Source organism: Epinephelus lanceolatus, chromosome 12, assembly GCF_041903045.1.
Source record: "Epinephelus lanceolatus isolate andai-2023 chromosome 12, ASM4190304v1, whole genome shotgun sequence".
NCBI classification, from domain to species: Eukaryota; Metazoa; Chordata; class Actinopteri; order Perciformes; family Serranidae; genus Epinephelus; species Epinephelus lanceolatus.
The window spans coordinates 42,456,806-42,475,915 of NC_135745.1; the positions used below are offsets into that span (position 1 = coordinate 42,456,806).

The window sequence follows — 19,110 nt, forward strand, 5'->3', positions numbered from 1 at the left end:
TATATAATTAAAAAGTTCAAAAAAGTGACAAAAGTTGTGTAAAATCTCTTTTTTTGTTTCTTTGTATAAACAAAACACTGACAAACATTGAAATAAAAAAATTAAAACATCATTTTGTTTAGTAACATCTGGAAGAAACACACCTGATGATTTCCTTTTAAGAACTGCAATTAACTTTAAATTTCACTTTCACTTTTAAATATTCAACTTACATATTTAGGTTTGATTGCTCTTGTGTTCAACTTGTGTCAGCAGCATGCCACAGTATTAATAAGCACACTTTAAAATGTGACATACATCCTGATGTGGCAAATACACCAAATCACATATAAAATAATTCAATAATCAAAGCCTTGAACTGTTTCATCACTTTAAACTACATGTGAACAAACTCTGAACGTGTCCAACAAAACTTGTATGACTCATTTTCTCTTTAAATCAGTAATTTGAATGTGTAGAATGATACAACATGATAATATTAATACTTGATATTATTGCCCAGCAACACTTTGACACACTAACATGTAAGTTTCATTTTCTCTGCAGGTTAATCCTTGTAGAAATAAAGTGAAACCAGCGGCATGTTCACAAACACTGTTCAGAAAATGGACAACACAGATGTAAAGACCAAACATGAACAACCATGATTTGTTTTTCTTCTTTTATAACAGACAAACAGAAAAATCTGTCAGTGACGACAAAATACAAAAACAAGTGAAGGAAGTGAGTTTATTGTTGGGGTTGAAAATTCATCACACATGCAAACAGCGATGTCGAAGCCGTGTATCATCAATATTTTATTAGCAAACCAGAGAGAAGTTAACAAAAAAAAAAAAAAAAAAGAAAGAAAAAGAACTGAAGGAACTGAACAATTTGTGTTTCTGTAGTTTCTGTACAGGTCCAAATATACTACAATATATACTATTATACAACTGGATTACAATTCATGTCAGTGTACAGCAGTCACAAACAAAAACTTCAAGTCTGTTACAGCAGTGTCGTCTGAGCAAGCTCTTCTTCCTTTTGATTCATCCGACCGACCGACCGACTGGTTTCTTCTCTGACTGATGAAGATTCAAGTGCAGCTAATACGAGCATGCTACGCTAACATTCCCTCTTTTTCTCAAACAAAGTGCAGAGTCTCACATTTGTTCACCCCAACGGCAAAATAAACCTCAGAAATCTGAAAACAAAAAGACTGACTCACATTTTGAGGCTTGAGATTTGTTTTCGCCAAAAACCAGAAAACAACATAGGTCAAACTAAGAGACTTCTTTTAAAGTCGAACATGAGGATTTATACTAAAACAAATGAGGTAAAAGCATTTAAAAGTAAAACCAAAAAAAAAGAACCATATTGTAAAACTAATCGATTTTGTGAAGAATGAACAGATGTTAAGGCCCGACGATCAGTTCCTCCAACAACATGGAGATGTGGAGAAAAAAAAACATTTTGTTGGCAACAAAAGTGTAAACTGACTTGGAGTCATTTTAAAGGAATAGTTCAGTGTTTTGAGAAATTTGCTTATCTGTGTTCTGATGGCTCATGATTGGTTAGCTTGGCCTAAAGTCCGGCCAGAGACCTGTAAAACTACAGTGGGTTGTTTTTACACTTTTTGTGGGATTTAAAACAAACAGGATGTAACAGAGGAGCTGGCAGGTGGATTTACCTTTGGACAGAGCCAGGCTAACGTGTCGTTTCCAGTCTCTAGGCTAAGCTAAGCTAACCCGAGAACGATCAGAACATCAAACTCTCAGCAAGAATGAGAAATAGCGAATTTCCCAAAATGTCAAACCACTTACTTTGAAACTAGTTTTGCTGAACTCTGAACCTTCTGTGATTCAAATGAAAGTCCTAATCAGAACTTTAAGGGATCATTGTAGTGAGAAAAGCCACAAAGGATGCTGGGAAAACAGGTCTTTATAAGCGTCTAATCACGACTTCAGGAGGCACTGAAGGTGTCAATCACCCACAGCTGTTTTCTGAAGCAGCACCAAACTGTTGAGCCTCTTATGTCATCATCCTTTTGATTTAATAAAGCGTAGATAAATGTCAGCGCACAAAACACATGCACATCTTTGTGGACCAGTCAAAACAACTTTCTGCCTCACAAGAACTCACAAAACTTAGGGACTGTTCGGTGCTTATGAGAGGGGAGAGGGTGGTGCAAAACCAGGGAGGACTCGGGGAGGACGTTTTTTATTTGGCTTAGGGGAGGGACAATCAACTTTAAACGGTCAATAAAAAAAAAAAAATAAATAAAATCGCCAAAATTACATCCTTTATCACAGTGAAAACAGAAATGATCAACAATGTCAGCTGATAAAGTAATCTGCAGACGGCAAGCTAGTTAGTATCATGGAGCCAATGGTCCAAATGAAATATAAGAACACTGAAGACAGTAACGCTCCATACTTCATTTTGTGTAAATATGGTCATTCATGGCGGCGGGAGAGTCATGCTGTTTTCCCCGGTCACTCAGAGATGCTCAAGGAAAAATATTTGTAGCTCCATGAAGGGGTCAAGACGACATACTAGAACTGGTGCATGAATTCTTGGCCAAAAATTTCTGTGAGGTCACAGTGACCTTTGACCATCAAATTCTTATCGGTTCATTCTTGAGTCCAAGTGGACCTTTGTGCCAAATTTAGAGAAATCCACTCCAGGCGTTCTTGAGATATCGCATTCACATGAATGGGACGGACGCACACATCTGAAAACAATGCCTGGCATAAAAACTGAGTGACACCCAAACCATGCCCTCCTCTGATAAATAAATAAAGAGTCAGAGCCAACTTTAGCCTGAAACAGTCTTTTCCTCATTGAAGGTTTTAAGGGGAGTGTTTAAGAGTGTTGTTTGTCCTCAACAGGCAGAAATCAAGAATCAAACCACCATGACACTGGAGATACAAGCAGCAGGTTGTTTGATTAAACCTTCAATGAGTGTATAAAAGAAGATTAAGACTCTCTAATCCTGCTGCTGCAAAATACTTCTCCTGCAAGAGTATACAGAGCTAAATTCAGATGGAAACCGGACACGGATCTGTCACACACACACTTTGTGAATGACCAAGCACCGGAGGAGACGTGCACTACAGGGCCAAAAGTATGTGAAAACCTCAACATGAAATCTTTGAGTGTAACACATGACCTACTGCTCTGAAAACCTCCAGTCTAAACTCTCTGTGTGCTGGAGCGTCAAGATTTCCCTTCGTTGGGACTGAGACGATGAAACAAAATCTGGAGAGACTGACCAAAAGTAAAAAGTGTTCTGACTTCAACATGTTGCTCTTCAGACTGGAGTGTTTTTCAGATCCATGAATAAATCAAATCACTCTCAACTATCCGCACAGACTGTCCACATCTTATCTTATCTTAACTCATGTTTCATAAGAAGCTGCGACACTGTGAGAAGATGCTTATAAAGACATGTTTTGTTGCTTTTCCTCCCTGCACGTCTGACTGCAAAACTAAAGAAAAGAAGCAGAGGAAATAAAAAAATAAATTAAATCTATTTTTTATCTGCAGTCTGGGGGACGGTTTCAGCAGAAACTGGATATAAAACCTCTCTGCTGTGGGTTTATCAGATTCATGTGAGTCTCACATGTGTATTTAGAGGTTTTTATTTGGAAGTTCAGTGAAGATTTCTTTGCATAGGACAGAAGCAGGCGAGCCTCTTTCACCAAATATCAGATCCACATTTTTTACACTGGACTTAAAACTTGAACCAGGTTTATCTTTGGCCTTTTTCTTCTTTTTTTAAATGGGTCGTTTTAAACATGAACCAAAGACAGTGAAGGGACGGTCACATCACACTCTTGCTTTAACAACGGACACATTGAAGGAAATTTTCGCCAACTTTGTCGGTGCAGATATACACGTTCGGCCAACAGAAACTCTGCTGCAGAGTTTGGGCATTGAGTTATTGTTATAGCGTATGGAGATAGATTTGTGTCAATATTTTTTTGTGTGAACACATCAACAGTTCTTGTGTCAATGTGTAATCTGTAACTATAAAACTCCTTCCAAAAACAAGATTTGTAAACTCACAAAAATATTTTGCAAATATAAAACAGATCTGCAAATACACAAATAAGACAAAATCTGTGAACACGTTAAATTATTTTAAAAATAAATGAAAAGCATTTGTGAATATTTTTCTAACCTAAGAACAACTGCGTCATCTTACTTTGAAATGCAGAAATGAAGTTGTCAGCAGGCGATCACGTGCTATCTGAAAATGATAGATACTAGTGTGTACGTTTTCAGGTTTTAAACGTTTGCGAGATACTCACCAGTGCTTTTCACTCATTTTTAAATTAGTGCATTCACAGATTTTTTTTTTTTTTTTTTAATTGTTGGGTTCGTTCATGTACATGCAGATCCGTTTTTAGTTAACAAAACTTTTTTTGTATTTGTTTTTGTAAAAGGTGATTAAATATTTACAGATTACAAATTTACAGATTGTCTATTTGTTCACAAAATTATACTGACATGAATCTATCACCATAAATCTGTAAATATTTAAGTCTCTCTACAAATGCAAAACAAACTGTACACTAACAAAACACTGTGCAAATGTAAAATGGATCTGCCTCTACACAAAGTCCTCAACAAAAAATCTGTCATTATATTAAATTAATCTAAAAATAAATGAAAAGCCTTGCAGGTGATCACGTGCTATCTGAATATGAGTGATACGAGTGGATTTCGTTCAGACTGGTGAAACATTTGTCTCAAAACTGTGTAAAATGCAAATCTGCAAGTGCAGAATTGTTGTTTTTTTTTATTCCAAAATAAAAACTGGATTCACAAATGCCTGTGGGTATATGCAGTGTATGTATATTTGTAGGGCAGTTTTATATTTGCAAATATTTTTGAGTGTATTTGTTTCCGTAGAAGGTGTTTTATATTTATAGGACACATATTTACACATGGATTGTCACAGATCTGAACACAAATAATACTGACACAAGTCTGTCTCCATACTAGCAGCATGTTTCGAACAGTGTCACACCGACAGACAGTTTGTGGTCATCATGTCCTTTTCTCAGCGCAGTTTTGTTGAATGGAGTAATGTGACCGCAGCTTCAGAGCAAAGAAAACTTGTTCTTCATTAATCTTTCTCTGACTTTTCACTGGCCAACTTTAACCTGCTTTTAGCAACTTAACATTTAAGATCAAATTAGATGAAATTTCTGGAAAAAAGTAAATAAATATTTAGATTTTCTTGACTTAGGAAACGTATTTAAAAAGCCAAGAGCGTAATGACTGATTTTTTTACCCATTCACCCGTTTTTGTTTTTTTTTTTTTGTTTTTTTTTGGTTTTCTTAGATATGAAGCACCTCATGGACTGGACTCTAGATTCTCCACAAGGGGGAGCTGTTCACTGGTTCTCAGACCAGTTCAACACACCTGCCACACCTTTACACAGCTCCTTAAAATCTGAAACAAAGCTAAAGGTTTCTCTCCATGTTACAAAGTAAATTTAAAGGAATACTATGCAGGATTTTTCTAAACAAACAACATATAGATTCATACAGAAGTAATCCTTACTTATTTTTTGTGTTGGGGATGTTTATGGGCATTTACCCCTGCTGTGCTCAGGGGAGGTCGCTGCTTTATACAAGGTCAAGGCAAGTTAGATTAAATAATCTGTAAGACTTTATAATGCCTGTTGGAATTACATTTAAGACAATTTTACAGTAGCCAAAACTGAAGGAGACATGTTTTTGTCTTGTTGCAGAGACAATGGTAGAACAGAACGGTTTTTTGGTGGTTTTATGTTTCTCACTCTGCATGTGGGAGTCATGCTGAGTTTGGAAAACTTGTAGGATCAAATACACGAGCCTCGTTTCAGCCATGTTCTCTGTGTTAAAGAGCCAATTTCGTTGAATTTCCACTTCCCTGTGTCGTGCAGGGTACAGTGACAGCAGATAGCTGTCAGTGTCAGATAGCTAGCAGACAATGGATCTTCATGTTGTTGATTTCACTTTCCTGATCTGCGTTTGAAACAGCAGAACATAAACGCTTGATAAAGTCATACTTCTCATGTCTTGGCATTTTAACTTTTGAAAGATTCATTCAACACATTTTAATTCCAATTGAGGCCTATTTTTTTACATTAATTAATTCAATGCCTCTTAAGATTTTTTTAGGATCTGCTATAAACCAGTTTATAAAAACTTAGCGATCAGGGGCCAGACTGTAAGCAGCAGGCATCCAAGAGACACAGCGCCGAACAAAAATAGTGTGGCAAAACATCACACCGGAGTGAATATGGGGTTGGCTTTTACTTTTGACTTTAACACTAAATTACAATCCTGCACAGTATACCATTCACAAATTATTTTGTTGGCGTTCCAACAAACACAGCTTTGTTGTAGCTTTTAAAGTCCACAGCCAAGGTTGTGCTCACATACTTGTATTTCAAAGTTTCAGTTTTGCAGACAGAAAACCAGGTGGAACAGCAGGACTGTTCTGGAGAATGATTTTTAAATTGTGCCATCTGCAGGAAACAAGTGTTACTGTTGCAGTTTTTAAAACTTTAAGTTTTCTTTGTGTGTGTGTGTGTTTGTTTTTTATACAAACTGCGTGACATCACTCTGCCACACTGACCTCCAGTTGATATTAAATACTCAAAGTGAAACAGCTTATGGCTGCTTCTGGAGATTTATCATTTATTTAACGTGTTCATGGCACGTGACGCTTTTTCAGGCACTTGACCATCAGATGTCTTTAATAATATAATTATCTGTCACCTGTCCAGAGTGAACTGTTGTACAAGTGAACATTCAAGACGAGGAGGAATTTAATCACAGCGAACCTGACAGTTCAATTATTCAGAATCAATGTACAGTTTAAGTTCTTTTTGGTATTTGTTTGCCAACGGAGCCCAACTAATATGATCTTCTTAAAGGGACTGTTCACCCCCAAAACCAAAAATATGCATTCTTCCAGTTATCTGGTGTGCTATTTATCAGTATAGATAGTTTTGGTGTGAGTTGTTGAGTGCTGTCTCTACAGCTGATATCGCAATCATTCGACACCTCACATCAGAACAATCTAGACTGATAAGTATCATTACAGGTAAGAGGAAAATGATGTTAATGTATTTGACATTTTTCTCGGCCAACAGACGATGATATCTGCCACAGTGTGCGGACAGCAGACTTGTGATGTTGCACTGTCTTAAGGAATAAACACAACTAACATTTTAAAGGTTTAAAATGCAAAAAATACTGAGAACACTCCTCACCTGCAGGTGGCACTGGTTGGTCTGAAGCTGCATTCAGGCGCTTCACATCAATCACTATTCGGGAAACGAAAATTTTATGTGGTGACCGTTGGGGAGGAAAAAATAATAATTTCAGGTCAAGTCAGGCAGTCAAGCAAACACAGATCCAAAGTTCTCCCCGTGGTCCTCAGACAGACAGACGGACGGACGGTGGAAAAGCAGATTTCGGCGATGAAGGCGTTGATGCGTACAGAGGCTGGTGCACCTTTCTCAGAGCGTGCACTTAAACGGAAGCATGTTTGCAGGACATTATGCTGCCGGCGACCGGCAGCTCTCCTCCTGGTGGCAGATTAAGACTCAGAGGATTCTTCTATCTACAGGAATGCGTCTCACGCGTGAATCCGAGCGGTGTTTTGGCCTCCGATCTCGGTGTGCGTGTTTGTAGCGAGAGGATTAAACGGTCTGCAGGTGGGAATCACAGGGCTAAAGATACAATCCTGTCACCACGCACGCCGCTCTGCGATACAATGCAAGACGGTCAGTTACGATACATCATCAGCTGAGAAGAACTTATCTAAGAAAGGCAAAATAATTTCTCTCAAAAGCAGAAATGAATCGTGTTGTGTTTGTTTATTATTTACTGCATTGTGAAGTTTCAGGTGTGGCAGCTGAGATGAGAGAGTGTGTACCAAAGTGCATAGAGTATAAACACACACACACACACACACACACACACACACACACACACACACAGCAGCCTCAGCACTGCAGCAGAGGTGTGATAATGTCGTGATGATGTATCGCAAGCAGCGCGTCTCAATATATCGCCTCATGGATTACTGTCCCACCGCGAGTCTGCAGAGAGGTGAGGACGGTCGGCTCGCTCTTTAGTCATGCAGAACAGACAACAAAACACGATGAAGACCAAAGCTTTAGGATCCGACCTGAGGCGTTATGACCCAAAGATGCCGGCGAGGCGGGGCGGGGGCGGGGCGGTGCTGGGGTTCAGGAGTGATCAGGAGTGATCCATGGGTTCGGTGGCGTTGCTCTGCCCGGCGTCCTGACTCTCCATCTCCTCTGGCTCCTCCGCCTTCCCGTCTGGTTTGCTCGCCATCGTCGCACCTGCTGCCGCTGGAGGTTCGTGGTCGACTGTAGATGCTGGTTGGCCTGCGCCCGTCCTCGTCCCGCCAGTCCGCTCTTGTCTGGCCTCGTCCCCTGCGCCGGCGCTCTGCTGCTCTCTCAGGTGGCGCTCCATGGAAGCCTGGATGGAGGAGACCATCTCCTGCAGCTTCTTCCGCTGCTGCTCCATCAGGCTGGGGTCCAGACCACGCCCGTCCTTCATGGTGACGAAGCCTGGAGCCATGCGAACCAGCTCCCTGGTGGTGTCCTCAGGGATGTCTGACAGGTCTGGGGGGCCTCGGGACACGCTGGCGCTCAGGTCCACACCACTGCTGTGCTGGCGCGTGATGGGCCGGTGCTCTGGAGGGGAGGAGGCCCCGGCGCTGCCCAGAGAGTGGCCCTTACCCTGGAAGGCAGTGACGCTCTGCAGCTGCTCCTTCTTACGGACAACGCCGCCACTGCCAAGTCGCAGCACGCCGTGGGATGGACTCCCCTCTCTGCTGCCCCTGGTGGCCGCCTCAGAGCGCAGCTGGACCAGCGCCTCTTTCACCAGCTCCTCCACATCAGGGCCGACGGGGAAATGACCAGCAGCGTCTACGCAGAGCTCCAGGCGCTCCTCTGCTGCGTTATAAACAAACGTTTTCCCCGTCAGGTGAGGCAGCGTGCAGTGCTTCCCGTCCATCAGGCCTGAAACAGAGGACGATCACAGACCGTTCAGGATGTTGAGACACAAAGTCAATAATAATTTCTATCCAGTTAATCTTATACTGCAGAAAATAGTTGAACAAATATAAGGAGGGATGGGAGCGGAGCAGCAACAGCTGACTGCCAGCTAGCATGTGCTAACACAGCAGCATCTGTGAACATCTGACACTGAGCCATTCAACGGCCCCTACAATCTTACACTGACACCGAAACAGCTCCACTCTGATGTTCAACCTATTGATAAATGTTGGGTGATGTTAGCTTCATCACTGTTAACCCTCTTCCACCAAATTAGCTCGGGATCTTGAACTGGTTTCGTTAAAGGAACCTTGGTGCTCTCTAGTGAACCAGCCCACGTTTCCACCAGTTTTGAAGAGAACCATTGTAATCGAGGATGTGTCATCAAAGGAGGGTGTTTATTGTTGTCTATTTACTATATAGTTTTTACCTGTGAACTTTTGTTGGGTTAGTACAGATATTTGTATTCTTCAGGTCAAGGAAAACCAGTTATTTTTTGGTTCCAGCTGATGATAAACTTTGCGGTTCTGGACCAATTTATCATTGATCGAAATGCTCTAAACGACTCACAATTAGGGAACCAGAATTTTTTTTCCATGTTGATGGAAAAGGGGTGCATGTGTGTGTGACACTGTCCGAGGTCCAGCAGCAGTCTCATGATAAACAGAGACAGAGAGGGGCTGAGCGACTCAATACACTGTGTGCAGCTGTACAATGAAATGAGATTTTCCTGGTTATAAACTGTCAAATTTTAAGTAACATTGTGGTGATTGGACATGTTGCAACAATGCAAACTGCAGAATTTAAGGGGATTGGCTGAATTTGCCAGTATTTAAATCAGTCACATCTGGGGAAGTCTGCACACCAAGTGGACGCTCTGGAAGTCTGCAGAAAGTCCACCTGAGGCTGCTTGTGCACGGGATGAATTGTGGATTTGGACAGCCCTCAGTACTCGCAGACTTCCTGGTAATGTCACTGCAAAGTCTGTGAGTGCAGTGAAGTCCAAACATTTAGAGTCAGCCTTTGACGCTCTGTTTTTTTGGTCGTGCACTAATCCTTCCATAAAAACAAAACCCAGAAACAGCCAGCAGATGTCACCATTGTGACTGCAGCAAAAACAGTGAAAAAAATGAAGCATCTTCAGGACAAATGCTTCAAATGTGATGGAGTGGATTAGTGCTCTGTTTTCTCCATTAACATGACCACATTACATACTGACATTACTGCACCAAAAACTACTTCTCCTGCTGGTATACATGAGGTTGCACATGTTTAAATGTATTGTAGTAACCTGTAGAATCTGCGTTTTCATGCAGCAGGTCAGAAATTAGATTTCTCTCCAAATCTGTATTAAAGGAATCAGGCGTCACGCTGTTTTCAAGTATCCTGGTTAATGAAGAGCATGTAAACGCACCACACTGAGTGACAACAAACGTACCCATGTCCTTCTTGACGATGTTGTAGAAGACTCCACCCTGCTGGAATAAGTGCGGCAGCTTCTTTGCATATGACCAAACGTCCTCGCCTGGAACACAGAGAGAAACTGGATTTAACAAACCAGCTGAAACACAGCGCTGATGTTCTGACCACATGAAAACAGAAGCACCACTGAGTTTTAAAGTTGGTTGAATGTCTGATATAATCACTGTCTTAAAGGAAAAGTTATTTTTTTTACAGCCTGGCCTTATTTTTGTAGTTTGGTGTGTCACTCAGGAGAATTTACTCCCCAGCTCATCACAGGGAGCAACATGAGCTGTCAAACAGGCAGACACATTGAAAGTTGTTGTTTTAATATATAAATTACAGTAAAACAAGTGGTGTTGGTGTATGATCACCTAAAAGCAGACAGGATATTAGCATCTTCACATTTCTACTGTATAAACTGTCATCATGAAGACGCTGAGCTCCGGCTCAGAGAGACAGACTCTGTCTGCTGAGCGGATGTTTTGTGTTTTTAATCAGACGGAAGGATTATTGAATATGAGCTCTTGCTAACAGGAAGTGCAGTGTCAGGCCTGCAGAGCGTTCAGAGTGCAGATGAAACCTTCCTGAATATCGACAGACGCTGACTGTTGGCCGGCCGACCTGTTTATCTGGACGCAGCCGTGAACTTTGACCCTGTTGGCAGGTGAGACGGGGAGGGGAGCGAGAGGCCTGAGTCAGCACATTGAGCACGCACACACACACACACACACACACACTCACAGACTTGTTTCTGGTAGCGTTCAGAGCAGCTGATCAGAAACAGACGCTGTGACGGGCGTCACCTGCGGCCTGTGAGCTCTGTCAGCCGCTCAGCGGATACTTGCAGTTTGTTATTCATCTGCCTGCTGTGACCAATCAGGAACTAGTGTATGCTGTGCACCTGGACAACAGTGTGTGTGCGTGCAGGAGCAGCAAGAGAAATAAGCGACTCTGTGGCAGCATGAACACATCCAGTGTCTAACAGATGCAGATTCACTCCAGATGTTGCTGAAATAAAGACACGTCTGCTCCAACTGCTGTTAGACCAAACTGTATGACCTCATCCTGATTTGACACAGTCAGGTCAGGTGACAATATGAACACTATGAACAGGTTTCACACACAGTAATCCTACTGGACATTAAAGATGCCTTCCTAATGAGGTTCTGATGACAGTGATGGGGAACAAAATCCAGTCCTTATGCTCTGTGAAAATACCTTCAGAACTTAACTCTAAAATGAATGTGAGACTTCAGCTGTCTGAGTTAACCTGAAAACACACCAACACCACTGCACCACCTCTGCAATATCTTTTTTTGTCATTGTCTTTTTATGACAGGACTTTGGGTCGTATAGCTCAGAATATTTCTCGGCCTCAACAATGAGTCTCTCCTCATTCATTCACACGCGTGAGGGACAACAGCAGAGTTCTCTTTCAACATCCATAGTGATGAGAGGAGTCGAGCTCCCATGGGAGCAGAGAAAAAGAGCTGCTACAGGAACCGTATGAACTAACACAGAGTGAGTGGAAAAAAAATATTGTTTTTTAGGGGGCTGGAAATAGGACAGTGACGTGAAGTACCACATGGTGATGCACCCATTGGCGCCAATGCATGTCTAGACGCTGTCAGTGTGAGGTTATACATTAAAAAAACACAAAAGGGGAACCTGTTTTGACGCACGCCATTTGGCATCACTGTGTCAGTCTTTTAAAAGGGACAGTTCAGGCCCCAAAACAAAACTAAATATTGGTGTGAGGTGCCAAGTGTTGGAGATATCGGACACAAGAGATGTCTACTTTCTCTCCAGTTAAGTGAAACTAGATGGGTGAGTGACATCTGGCTCCATTATACTGGAGAGAAGGCAGACATCTCTACAGCTGATATCTCCAACATTTTGCAACTCACACCAGAACTATCTAAACTGATAAATAGCACTACAGGTAAGAGAACAAATGTGTATTTCTGATTTGGGGTGAACTGTCCCTCTGAGCATATGTTGAGCAAATTTTATGACTGTGGAAATATCCACTTGATTTGATTTACTCAGACAGTCTCATATTAACGTCTGATAAACTTATGACTGTACTTTCCCGCAGAGCGAGGACTGTGGATTTTGATGAACTGATTAAAGGAACATTTCAGCGTCCGTACAGGCACCTGACAGTTGTTTTAAGACAAGTAGCTCTGAGCACTGCACCATGATGATCATACACAACTCTGCAGACTACAGCTTCAAATACGACCACTGAGCTCAGCAAAACTAAGACTTCAAGCTCCAACAGACATCTACGTACTGTAGAGCAGATACAGACCAAATTATGATCAATTAATGATTTAATCAGCTGTTGTGTGACTTCAGACAGTGAATGGGTATCAGGGGAGCCAATTCACCACACAGGACATCACTTTTTGTTCATGTTAATCATGCTGCTGAAACATTTATGTGTCTAATAAACCAACCAAACATGAGAAGAATGTTTTCTTTACATATTAATCATGCTTTTGCTGATCACGTTTTGAAACTAATTAATCTTTTAGTCTGTGAAATAAAAGATCAAAGTCAAACATCAACCATTAGCGAGGTCTTAATTTGGTCTCAGTTTTGTCATGTTTCAGAGGAAAGCAGAGAACCTAATCAATTATATAACCTGTGATTCAATTTCTGTGAAGATCTGATGTGCAACATGATGCCGACGGACAAAAATAAACATGATCCAACTGGTCAGAATAATGACGGGAGACTTCTCCAAAATAAAACAGCTCATCGAAACTTTTTTGTATGTTTAAAGTAGTTTCTTTGATGTGTGTCAAGAAACTTAATCATTTCTATAATCTGGGGAAACTTACATTAAAGGATAATTAATTGATGTACAGAAATTAAAGCTCCAGTGTGCAGGATTTAGGAGGATATATTGGCAGAAATGGAATCTAATAATAATCGCCTGAAAATAAGAGTCATTGTGTTTTTTTTACCTTAAAACGAGACGAATATATCTTCATAGGGAGCAGGTCCCATGGATGTATAAAGAGAAGTGGATACAGCGTCGGCAGGGCCCTGCTCATTTCTATCAAAGTTGCTCACATGGTTCAACTGCTGTGTATAAAATTACCAGGATGATCCAGGGATTATCGGTGCTGCTTCCGCATCACTGGGCCTATGGAGCAGGCTCATTAGAGACTTCGCCAGCAAAACCGGCTACTTCCTGTTTAGTGCGTCATTATCTTGAATGGAGATAAAATGTTTCAATCTTGTGGTTCTTCTCGACTCACCAAATGTTAGCAGACCACATGAAGTAAATTGCGATGGTGAAATGTGTCATTTCATGGGTTGTGATGCTCAACAAAATGCATCCTGTGGTTTACAGACCTCTCCTTTGCCATGTAAAGCAAGGTTTATGCTTCTGCGCACCTACGACGCAGAGGGCTTTGCAAAGGCGTTGCGTCCCTCTGCGACCGACATAGAGACGCAACCTGCAACGTCTAGCTAACACAGATCCAACACAGACTGCAAGAGCTATGATTGGTCCCTCAAACTACGTCATTTCCGGCATTTCACAAGGTTTCACTTCCCGCTGCAGTCCCACAACACCGCCTCGAGCCATTCAACGGGCGTACAGACCATCGGCGCAGTCGCCTCTCTCTACTAAGTAATAGAGCAATTGTTGTTCAATGTCGATCATTTCGAGCTCCAGCAGCAGTCTTTCTCTCGCGGTCGCCATCTTCACTGTGACGAAAGTAAAACTGGAAGATAAACAAACAATGAACGAGCAACGACCATAGACGGCACAGACTCTAGGTAGGTATATAAAAGAACACAGCGCCCCCAAGCGCTTTGGCGGGGAATTGCATAGCTACATAGACCAACAGGACGCAGAACTATGATAGGCACACAGCAACTGTGGAGCAACTGCGTGCACATTGTGTTGAGCGTACGCAGAAGCATAAAGAAACTTAAAGTCTTTTGGGGTCGCAGGGCATCACGTGACGGTGTATTTACACTGTTTAACCATATCAAGAATTGGCTTCAAAGCCTGCCGCACTGCCTGGGAGCCTGGTGGGTCCGCCCTGATGGCGTCTGCTATGTTGCACCGCCATGTTTCTACAGAACAACCCAGAACAAACAAACCAACCACTGGCTCTAGATAGGGCCGTTCGTGTTTTCGAGTCAGCCACTGTAGAAAGCAGCCCCTCTGACAAGCCAAACAGCCTCGGAAAAACACTGATTTTTGGCATTAAACTGCTTTATTCAGTGTTTTTACCCGTTTAAATCAGCTGGTCCGTTTGTTTTACAGAGGAAGAGACCTCTGTGGATAATTCAGCTCACAGTAAAAACCTCCTGAACAATGAACACTGAAGGGATTCTGACCAGGAGGAGATTCAGCTGGTTGCAATCTGCAATTCTCACTGCTTGATGATGCCATTAAATCCCCCACACCGCTCCTTTAAAGTTGAATTTAGTGATAATTACAGCAAAGATATGTGTAATTCTTCTTTCAGATGGTGGATTTCTTTAACTGGAGACTTTATTCAGCATTAACAGCAAAGCTAACTTTAGTCTTAGTTGGAAAATATTCAAATCAAACTGTCAAACGTAAACTCTTCTCCTGAGAGGACAAACTGCACCATGTTCAAATATTTTCTGTCTGTCTCTATTTCATATCACCTGACTGAATCATTTTCCCTGTTTGCTCTTCACTGATTAGTTAAAAAAATAATCAATCAAATAATCAATAATGAAAACAATCAGTCGTTGCAGCCAGGGTTGGAATTTAGCACCAGCCACCAGCCAAATGCTGATAAAATTATGCAAGTGACTGTTAGATTTGCTGTCCACCAGCCACAGTGGCAGGACAAAAAAAAAGTTAATTTCCAACCAGCCTAAGTTCAGCTGATAAAGAGACTTGCCACATATCAGCTGCATAATGTGATTGCTTTACCTGCAAAATGACTATTTGTATATCAATTACTCACTCTGTGTTCAGTTCAATTTGTGGAAAAACTTGCATGCCTCCAGCAAAGAATCTAAATGTGGTGAACATTCTGATTTAGTGATTGATCGGGGTCTGCATTTAACAACAACGAAATCAACACATCAGTTTACAAACTCTCACGACTCATTTCTGCAGTCCCATGTTCAACACACAGACATTTCAGCTGAACTGAAAGTGAAACTTACGTACGCTCACTTCAGAGTCAGACTCCAATACTAAGATTTTGTTTGAAACTGCACCTGTTTGTGAAGAACCGAGCGTGCGACTGGATCAGTGAGACTTGGATTATACTGCACGAGTCTTGTGAGAGTTTGTAAACGGATGTTTTGAATTTGTTGTTGTTAAACTTCGCCTCCAGTCAATGAATAAATCAACATGTTCACCTTTTCTGGATTCTTCATTCACTGCAGAGGAATGTGGGAAAACATATTCACAATTTTAAGGTAAAAATTGGTCATTATGGTGAAATATTCCTTTAATCTGCTCCCAGAACTAAACTCAGTGTTTTGTATGAGCTTCATGAGGAGGCGACCTACACGTCACCAGTTTGATTCTTACCCATCAGGGTAGCTAGGAGACAGAGGGAGGACATCTCAAGGTCGATGCTGTCCTGGAGTTCACGGCTGCTCCTGCCGGACGTCACGGCATCCTCGCTCTTCCCCGAGTGCAGGGCGGAGTGTGAGCTGGAGGCTCTGGGTATGGAGGCCGCGGGGCTCTTGTCCTCAGGGCCCCTCAGTATCTCCACCGTCACCCTGTCGCCGTGCTGCAGGGCCACTGGCTCATTCTCCTCGCCATCCTTTGGGGGGAGCAGCTCTTTGGGCGGGAAGCCGTAGCGGATACACTGCTGCGCCGGTGGCACGCCAAACTGGTTGGCGATGCTCCTCTGCAGCTCTGAGAAGGTGGTGTGGGCCTGCAGGGTCAGCATGGCCTGCCTGCCATCACTGGTGGTCACACGGATCTTCTTCTCCTTATTGGATGAGGAGGGGGAGGAGGATTTGGTGGGCGTGGCTGGAGCTGAAGAGGAGGAGGAGATTTCTGGAGACCCACGGGGGGAAGACGTCCGGCCGTGGCCCTTCTGCTCCTGCTTTAGCTTGTCAGTCCGTCGCTTCTGCGTGACGAGGGCCTGCTCGCTGATGCTCTGCTGGATGCTGCGCTCCGCTCGGCTCATCGTCAGCTCCTCTTTGTGGAGCGTCTTTGCTTTCTGACCAGTCAAGATGATCTTAGTGGGCGGCTGGGGATCCACCGCCGGTTGAGTCTCCGCAGTGTCGGTGAGACGCTGGACATGAGCCCCGTCGATGGACACTGGGTTGTATTCGTCTGGGTTCTTCTTGGCGGTGTGATGCAGGATGGTGTTGACTACTTTCTGCACCAGGATCTCGCTGCCAAACTCCCCCGGGAAGTGCTTGGTGACCAGCTTCATGGCCACATCATACACATTGCTGTTCAAAGCAGGGTCAGTCTCATACTGGAACCAGTACACCGTCTCTCTCACCACCCGACCCCCCCACTCCAACGTGATGGGGAAGGCCTCAGGGAGGTTGTCGTACTCCTTCCCCTCCCAGAAATGTTTGAAGCCGCACCCACACTTCCCACCCTGGGACCGGGTGTTGGTTCGGTCTCCATCCAGGTAAACCACTGACCCGTTGCCCCGGATGTGGCGGACCGATGTGCCATGACACCAGTTGCAGGTGTTGAGGGAGCTCAGTTTATAATCTGGGACGAGGACGTCTCTCTGGGGGTCATAGGAACAGACCACATTGTTGAGGGGGAAGCTGTAGTTCTTGTCCGGCCGCAGCTGGCCATGAGTGGATTTGGCCAAGTTGTAGAGCTTCCCACCAGGAACCAGCCACTCCGGCAGGACATGGAGCTCAGAGAGGGCGCCACAGATCAGGCAGCGGTGCAGCCGGTTCTCCATCACCGACTTCTTAGCTGCCTCGGTCACCTCTTCAGGCTGGATGCCAATAACCCCGGTGCGCCTGTAGACGTACTGGTGCACATCAGCCACCAGCGATGGGTGGATGTTGTGCTTCTCCATGAACACCTCCTCCATGGCGTTTACCAGCCGCATCAGATATTTATCCTGCAGGCTGCGGTCACCGCCAATCACACAGCTCCCGTCTGGCTCCAGCTTGATGTACTTCTTGATGAGCTCCTGAGGGACGCCCCAAGCCTTCGGCAGCAGGCGCGCAGGCAGTTTGGGCAGCACAGTGTTCTTGATTCCCACCAGAGGGATGTAGTGGTTCCTGCCCGAGCTGCTCCAGGCGATACAGATGGGTTTGTTGAGCTTCCCGTCTTTCCCCCTGCACTGCTCCTCGGCCACCAGCCCGGGCAGGAAGGTGGCCGAATAATCCCCAGAGCTCCTCATTCCACTCAAGGAGTCCAGCAGGATTATGGGTCGGTGGAGGACGTTGGCTAGACCAAATATGTGGATGTTGCGTAGTCCAAGAGGCACGCCTTCAGGTGGGATGAACAGGGGGTCACACTCATTGATGATGTCCTCCCACTCAGCAGCATCAATAAAATCCTGAAAGAGGGCCTTATAGCAGTCCAGGTTCTGCTTGAAGTTCTGTTTCAGGTTTTCTCTCAGGGCGTGCCAGAACAGTTCTCTGCCCACCAGCGCTCTGGACACAGCATGGACCAGGCAGTGCCCGTCTCCATCTACATGGACCGGGATCAGACATTCCCTGTTGGTGTTGGCTTTCTTGACCTCCTCCAGAGTGTCATGGAGGTATATGAGGCTCCCGGACCTGTCCTTGCCGTAGCCCATGGTGGACACATGGTCCGGCTCAATCAGGAAAGCTCTGTCTCCCAGGAGCGAGCAGTCAAACATCTCACCTTGGTTCATTTCGCTCAGCAGCTTGGCTTTGCCGGTTTGTTTATCCATGCCGTACCTGGTGAGGACCGGGGACAGCAGCTTGCAGTGGTAATTAGACAGCCCCATTACTTTCACCAGCTCCGTGCCTTTCTTCGGGGCCCCGGTGACGCCGAGCAGGGCGTTTCTGAGCAGATTGTGGAGCACAACATCTGGGTCAGTCACTTCTTCGACATTTAACAGGTTCTTCTGTTCGTGGCGTTGACCACACTCCGTGCACTCGATGCTAATGGAGCCGTAAGCGGGGAAGAATAGCCTCGCCTGACATTTCGGGTCTGGGCAGGTACCAGACAAAATACGCTTGTCTTTTTTCTTGGAGCTCTGCAGCAGCGACATGTCGGGCGAGAAAAGCTGAAACTGTGTGTCAGCTTCACAAAATCATGATAGTCACACTCCGGCGAGGCTGTCAGACGAGCTCCGGCTCTGCTAACGACAGTTATTTGCCAAAATATCACAAGAACAACACGGAAGCGGCTGTTTTTTTCCTTTAGCAACTGACCGTTGCTAAACGTATTACGTCATGACGTACGATTGTGGGACTTGTAGTTCTGCTGTCATTTCTGTTAAATATTTACAATAGAATTTTTTTTAAAGACTTATTTTCACTGTCTCTTGCGTCAGTTTAACTCAAAATAGATGGAATACCTGTTTAAGTTATCACGCATGTATTTTGAAATGATTAAAATTAGCAACGTCAACGC

The 19,110-nt window shown here is 43.7% G+C and overlaps 1 protein-coding gene across 1 annotated transcript; it reads right to left on the reverse strand.

The window, feature by feature from the left end:
• Positions 1 to 715: 715 nt before the first annotated feature.
• On the reverse strand, positions 716 to 18,907 carry vcpip1 (valosin containing protein (p97)/p47 complex interacting protein 1). The gene is made up of 3 exons (XM_033650427.2): positions 16,096 to 18,907; positions 10,519 to 10,605; positions 716 to 9,044 (listed from the first exon to the last, which is right to left on the reverse strand). The coding sequence occupies exons 1-3, from the start codon at positions 18,743 to 18,745 to the stop codon at positions 8,254 to 8,256; spliced, it is 3,528 nt and encodes a 1,175-aa protein (XP_033506318.2). The 5' UTR covers positions 18,746 to 18,907; the 3' UTR covers positions 716 to 8,253.
• Positions 18,908 to 19,110: the final 203 nt, after the last annotated feature.